This window comes from Miscanthus floridulus, chromosome 3, assembly GCF_019320115.1.
Source record: "Miscanthus floridulus cultivar M001 chromosome 3, ASM1932011v1, whole genome shotgun sequence".
Taxonomy (NCBI): Eukaryota; Viridiplantae; Streptophyta; class Magnoliopsida; order Poales; family Poaceae; genus Miscanthus; species Miscanthus floridulus.
Genome location: NC_089582.1, coordinates 119,446,304 through 119,453,001, shown reverse-complemented (window position 1 = coordinate 119,453,001; position 6,698 = coordinate 119,446,304). Strand labels below are relative to the sequence as shown.

Sequence of the window (6,698 nt, the reverse complement as noted above, 5' to 3'; positions counted from 1 at the left end):
GACGGAAAAACGTTCGGAATGAAGATCTCAATGTTGACCGGCTCCACTTTCAGTCGCACAGACCCACCGTTGGGGAGACTATCTCCAACCGGTGATCCACGAGGAGGCATCAAATGGGTTTTCGATAGTACCGTAGCAGTTTCCAACAGAGTAGATATAATTTAAATCTAAGTATCCTTCCTCCTCAAGACCTTATTTTTAGAAAGTGTTTTCTTTTAAATTTTATTGTTGAAAAAGACAAAAACATTTGTCTATAGCACTATTCAAATATGATATGGGTCTGTATTTCGGGTTCTCAACGTTCGAGGTAGTCTTACCTTCGCCAACCATCCCGCCACGTCGACTCACTTTCCCCTGTAGCCGCACCATCCCCACCCACCACCCGCAGTACCATCTCAGCCGTCCATTCATAATACCAACTGCCCAGATCGATCCGTCTCACTCATCAGCGTGCTCCTCGCCCACCTACCGCGCCACACCCGCCTCAAATCCCCGGATCGGAAACAACCACCGACTACACCACCACATTGCCGTCACCGTCCCCGCCGCCGCCGCTTCCCCAGCTATCTCATGGCGGCCTCCGCGTCCTCCCTCCTTGCAGCCGCCGCATCCTCATCCTGCGCGGCCATCTCTCCCCGGCTCCCTCGTGGAGCTCCGGCCGCCGCCTCCGTCCCCTCGCCGTCGCGTCACTCCTGCTATTCCCTCCGCGCTTCCCCTGCGAGGCGCCATCGGAGCCGCTTCGTAGCCAGCGCTGCTCCCACGATGCAGCCTCCGGCGGAGTCCAGGGTCTCCACGGTAGTCGATGTCGACCTCGGCGACCGTAGCTATCCGATCTACATCGGCGCAGGCCTTCTCGACGAACCGGACCTGCTGCAGAGGTAGTCAAATTATACAATTTTTTTCCTCGTCTGTTAGACTGGAGTGGTCAGTCTGTGATCCTTATTTTTTGTTTGCGCAGGCATGTTCATGGTAAGAGGGTTCTGGTGGTGACCAACACGACCGTCGCGCCGCTTTACCTCGAGAAGGTGACATGGGCACTCACCCATAACAACCCGAATGTGTCAGTGGAGAGCGTGATCCTGCCCGACGGCGAAAAGTACAAAGATATGGTGAGCTCGCTTGTGTTTTCCAGCGTTCTGTGTGAATGCGTTTGTTTTTCAGTTCGTATAGATTTAGCTGACTGCCTGACTTGGCTGTGATCGGCAGGACACGCTGATGAAGGTCTTTGACAAGGCAGTAGAGTCCCGGTTTGACCGCCGGTGCACATTTGTAGCACTGGGTGGTGGCGTCATTGGGGACATGTGTGGGTTTGCAGCTGCTGCATTCCTTCGCGGCGTCAATTTCATACAGATACCAACTACTCTGATGGCCCAGGTCATAAGCTTGATTTATGGTTCCCTAAAGTTGTGTTACATATAGGTCTGTTTCTGATGTTGCTCGGATGACTGCTTCAGGTGGATTCATCTGTTGGTGGGAAAACCGGGATTAACCACCCACTAGGGAAGAACTTGATTGGGGCATTCTACCAGCCACAATGTGTTCTAATTGACACAGATACACTGAACACATTGCCTGACAGGGAGCTGGCTTCAGGCATCGCCGAGGTAGTAAAGTATGGGCTCATAAGGGATGCACCATTCTTTGAGTGGCAAGAGAAGAACATGCCGAAATTGTTAGCAAGGTATTCAATTCAACCTGTTCCTGTGTGCATTAATGCTATCGTATTTTTATTCAACGAGTTGTAGACACTAGACAGCAGTTTATGACTATATTAGACTTGTGGTTCTTGTAGACACTGGTCCTAGAGTGCAAGGAATGTGTAGTCACCTCAACATCCAATCTTCTGTTCTACCTAATCTTGTTTGCAATTCAAGAAATTGTTGTCACTTCCACTTTGAAATATTCAGAGGAATACCCATTTCTGTGTATTTATATTTCCTGAAATGGCTAATTTGGGAGTGGTATGACCAAATGAAAGAACATTGTTATCTGAATTTTGTGAAGTTCCCCAACTTCTGAATAGACGTTGTATGAAAAGTCAATTTTGTTATTGTAGCTAAATAAACTGTCAGTTTTGTTTTACTTTGCCCATGCTACGTAGATTGATATGTTATCTGTTACTCCTAGTAGCTGTGAAAGATGCTTAGCGAACTGCAATTAGGAAGAAATTTTGCACTCTACTAGTAGTCTAGTTTAGCCCTTACAAGTTACAATAGCATTACATATAGAATAATTGCTGAACTTTCACTTGTTGAGAAAATGTGAGTGTAGTAATTAAATTTTCATCTTGCTGTTAACGTTGTGCTTGAAATGTATATCTGTAGAGAACCAAATGCTTTGGCCTATGTTATCAAGAGATCATGTGAAAACAAAGCTGAGGTGGTTGCACAAGATGAGAAGGAAAGTGGTCTACGAGCAACACTAAACCTGGGTCACACATTTGGCCATGTATGTGTTATAATGTTTGGATTTTTATGTGTGATTAATTTTTACTGACATTGATAAGTTTCGGGTGCAACAACCTCAAACACCTTTATCACATCAGAATTTTAGCAACCTTATGTTATTGTAATGCACCAACTGTATGCTGATCCTCACAGTTATTTGTCAGGCTATCGAGACTGGGCTTGGATATGGAGCATGGCTCCATGGGGAGGCTGTCGCAGCTGGAACAGTAAATCACTTGAAAATTATTATACAGTCTCTTAGTATTCTGTAGTGTTGTTTTCTTATCTTTTGCTTATGTTTTCGGGGTGGAACTACCCTAGGTTATGACAGCTGATATGTCTTACCGCCTGGGGTGGATAGATGAGTCCCTAAAAAATCGTGTGGTTGACATACTAAAGCAAGCCAAGCTTCCCATTGCACCTCCAGAGGTCATGACCGTGGAGAAGTTTAAAAACATCATGGCTGTAAGTACCTTGAGATTGCCAGCAGCATTTTAATTAGCACTAAGTCAGTTTTTTTGCAATTGCACAAAGCACCATGTTCTTGCCGGACTCGCAAATTGTTAATTTGTGCTTCCATTGCATTATTGTAGCGCACTTAGAGTATCTCAGGTTGCATCTTTTTTTCTATATAAAAAAACACTCTTACTGGATTCATGTATGACACATCAGGTTGACAAGAAGGTAGCTGATGGTCTGTTGAGACTCATCCTTCTGAAAGGACCACTAGGGTGCTGTGTCTTTACGGGGGATTATGACCGGAATGCACTCGATGAAACCCTTCATGCATTCCGCGACAACTGATCCATCTCAGTTTTGGACTTCACTTCTGTATGATAGTACTAGGCTATGTATCAATCAGAGAAAAGATTGCGATGTATATTATCTATTGTCTCATTGGTATATTTTTGTCAGAAATAATTGTATAATTGTTTATGTGTTGGTTTGAGTTTGTAGAGAAGCATGGCTAATCAACTGTGATTAGTTGTTCTCTAGTAATAAATAAAGAAGGTTCACTACATCCCTTTCTGTAGATTCTGTTACTGTCAGGTGACAATACTCTCGTAGCGGTTTAAACCTGTTTTTGTGTCAAATCAAATTATTACTACATCCCTTCTAAATTATAATAGTTCACTTTGGCTTTGTCCTTGGTCAAACCTCTCTTGCTTTGATCAAGTTTAAGAAAAATATATTAACATCTACAAATTCAAATAATGCACTTCTAAAGTATAATATTTCATAGAGTATTTAATAAAACAGATTTGATATTTGTAGAGGCTTGTGCATTTTTTTATTAATTAGGTTAAATTTAAATAAATTTGACGATAAAACCAAAATAAAATATAATTTAGAATGGAGAATGTACAGTGTACCCTTCATGTGCTGCATTTTATTAGAATTCAGAAGTACACTATTATGCTAACTTGCGCTTCTCATCAGCAGCTGTGCTTTCATAGTTTGATATGACTGAGATCTTATCATTATTACATGTTGCCTGTTGCAATTTTGCACCTCTTGAAAACTCCAGTTGTGTGTTGCAGCTTGTTTTCTTAATTAATAAAGAACTGGCTGGAGATCTGCAAATCTGATGCGTTTCATCTCTATCGTACCACTAGTAAATCCGGAAATACAGTTAAGCGTATGGTTACTGCCGGCCGTGGCTAGGAAACACTGGTTCAGCTCAGGACTTGAAATTTTATAAGGCTTTTATTTAGCTGTATTCTAATCGCTCCAATCCATATTTATTGGAGTGAAAAACTAGCTAATTTTTCATCCTTATCCACCAAATACATTGGATTGGAGTCTAAATCCACCCCCAAATCCAAATATAGATGGTGAAAAACTAGTTAATTTTCCACCTCAAATCTCAATTGGAAAGCAACTAAACAAGCCTGAGATGAAAAATGAAATCAAGCGCCGAGACATCTCATACTGGAATGCTTGGTTCGTAGCACAATACATTCGAACACATTCGATTACTGAAATACAACTTGGGGACGAAATCAGAGCATGCTTCGTTATAATCAGGCATGTTAAAACTACCCATGAACGAAGCCGTTATAATCAGGCATGTTAAAACTACCCATGAACGAAGCTGGCTAGCTGGCCTCGCTACTGCGTGCGCCAGGAGTAAAAAGAACGACGGACAGTCACACAGATCACATCCTTGTTGCCGTCGCCGCCGAAGCTTCGGAGCTAAAGCCTGAGGATCCGTCGGAGCTCGTCGGTGGCGCCGACATCCACGCCGCTGCTGCCGGCGCCGGCCACCACTTCCACGGCGCAGGCTGTGGGCGCCTTCGTCCTCGCCGCCGTGACTGTGAGCAACAGAGACGTAGGCATCGGCACGCTGCTCGGCGGTGGGGACACAGAGTACAGCGAGTCCGCCGCCGTCTCCGTCCACTCCAGTAACTCCTCATCCAGTCCAGTCGCCGTCGCCGGCGCCACCCTCTTCTTGGACGGTTCAGCGACGGCGATCGGCGCCGAGGCCCCTGGCGCGGCGTCGTAGCGGCGTGGCTTCTTGGCACGCGGGGCCGGCCGGCTCACTGGCTGGAAGGAGTACTGCGGCGGCAGCGGCAGGAGCGGCGGCTGGGGTGGCGCCGGCGGTCGTGGAAATGACGGCGTGTTCGTAGCGTGGCGGCCGGTGCAGCTGTTGGTGTTGTAGTACGGCTTGCATGCCATCGAGATCAAGATTAAGGACGCAAAAGCGCTACGGAGTCAGAGATCTAGGATCTAAAAAAAACAGTGTTTTTGTTCCGTGCGACGTGGGTGAGCTGATCTGAGCAATAGCACAGATAGATCAACAAAGTTTCGGAACAAATCGAAGCTGCAGAACTAGTAGCTAGGTAGAAGCAAACAAAGAAAACTCCAACCAGCAAAAACAAGTGGAGATGTATCTATCGAAGCAAAAGAAGGCCGCAGCTTGCTCGCCGTCGCCAATCTTGATCAAATAAAACAGATCAAGTCATCAAGATGATAGTAGCTTATTTAAATGCTACTACAACCTAAAGGAAAAGGTCAGTTGAAGTAACAGATGACGAGAGATGTGACTACAGTAATAATATATCGATGAATGCAGTGAGACGTTGGGTTAGTTCATGTCCTGCCCTGGGCCGTGCCGCCCCGGGACCCCGGCCATTATATAGCAGCAGGCCGGGGACCGGGGGCCGGCTGGCCGGTAAACACCACCCCAACGGATAGTAGGTATGCGTACGTATACGTACGTTACGTACCGTGCTCGCGGTTTCCGGCCCCTTTCCTCGGCTGACGGAAACGTATTGTTTTATTTTTCTCGCCACGGCGCATATGGGAGGTCGCGTGCACGGTGCCGACAGGGTACTGCGGCGTGTCAGACCCGAGGCGGGGGCGGCGGCCGGCCGAGCTGCGAGGCCCGTCGGATGGCCGCGGGCGTCGAGATGGCAGCTGCGCCGGTCGGCTGTCGGCACGTGGAAAGACACCCCTACCCCACTCCACCGCCGCGCGCCCGCGCTGCCTTTGCTGTGGCGGTTTGCGAGGCCGCTAGGGGCGATGCCTCGCCGGATCGCCACGTAACTGTGGATTGTGATCCAGGACGTGCGTCGGTGTGTGTTTGGTGCAGTGGCGGCGTGGCTGTAAATCAAGAGGGTCTAATCCAGTGCCAAATTTATATAGGCACTGGGCTCGTGAGTCTTAGACCTTAATGCCCCGTTAGCTTCGCTGAAAAAACAAGCTAAAATATTGTTCCGATTAATTTATTGAAAGAGATAAACACTGCTTCAACTAAAAAAAATAAGCTGAAAAAAACAAATTATATGAGAAGCGAACATGACAAATATTTTCTAGCACCAGCGTAGTCATCATCCTCTCAGTTAGCGACAGGCAACTGGTGAGATATCCGGCTCGTTGCGAGGTTTTTTTTTTGCAGCAGTGAGTAGCTGCTAAGATTGTACACACTGTATTTTTTTAAGGTCTGCACTTGAGAACTTTACTACTGAGTACTCCCTCCATCTCAAATTATAAATCATTTCAAGAATTTTGGAGAGTCAAAGAATCTTAAGTTTGACAAAAAAAATATATAAAAATTTACAAAGATTTATAACATCAAATAGATATATTATAAAAATATAATTAATAAAATCTAATGATACTTAGTTGGTATCATAAATGTTATTATGTTATCATATAAATTTGGTTAAATTTGAGATTCTTTGACTCTGTGAGATTCTTGAAATGACTTATAGTTTAGGACGGATGGAGTACTACAAAAGGCTACCT

General features: G+C 45.6%; 2 protein-coding genes across 2 annotated transcripts; one reads left to right on the top strand and one right to left on the bottom strand.

The window, feature by feature from the left end:
- Positions 1–490: 490 nt before the first annotated feature.
- Positions 491–3,468, top strand: LOC136546665 (3-dehydroquinate synthase, chloroplastic-like). The gene is made up of 8 exons (XM_066538630.1): positions 491–878; positions 959–1,109; positions 1,207–1,374; positions 1,455–1,681; positions 2,325–2,448; positions 2,612–2,674; positions 2,769–2,912; positions 3,120–3,468. Exons 1-8 carry the CDS (start codon positions 571–573, stop codon positions 3,249–3,251), a joined length of 1,317 nt encoding a protein of 438 aa, XP_066394727.1. The 5' UTR covers positions 491–570; the 3' UTR covers positions 3,252–3,468.
- Positions 3,469–4,357: 889 nt separating this feature from the next.
- Positions 4,358–5,553, bottom strand: LOC136546664 (uncharacterized). Its single transcript, XM_066538628.1, has one exon. The coding sequence runs from the start codon at positions 5,124–5,126 to the stop codon at positions 4,644–4,646; it is 483 nt and encodes a 160-aa protein (XP_066394725.1). The 5' UTR covers positions 5,127–5,553; the 3' UTR covers positions 4,358–4,643.
- Positions 5,554–6,698: the final 1,145 nt, after the last annotated feature.

Coding starts and splice junctions, on each gene's coding strand:
- LOC136546665 (XM_066538630.1), top strand. CDS start 571: ATGGCGGCCTCCGCGTCCTCCCTCCTTGCAGCCGCCGCATCCTCATCC. Junction 1,110..1,206: donor GCGAAAAGTACAAAGATATG/GTGAGCTCGCTT, acceptor TGTGATCGGCAG/GACACGCTGATGAAGGTCTT. Junction 2,913..3,119: donor AGTTTAAAAACATCATGGCT/GTAAGTACCTTG, acceptor ATGACACATCAG/GTTGACAAGAAGGTAGCTGA.
- LOC136546664 (XM_066538628.1), bottom strand. CDS start 5,126: ATGGCATGCAAGCCGTACTACAACACCAACAGCTGCACCGGCCGCCAC.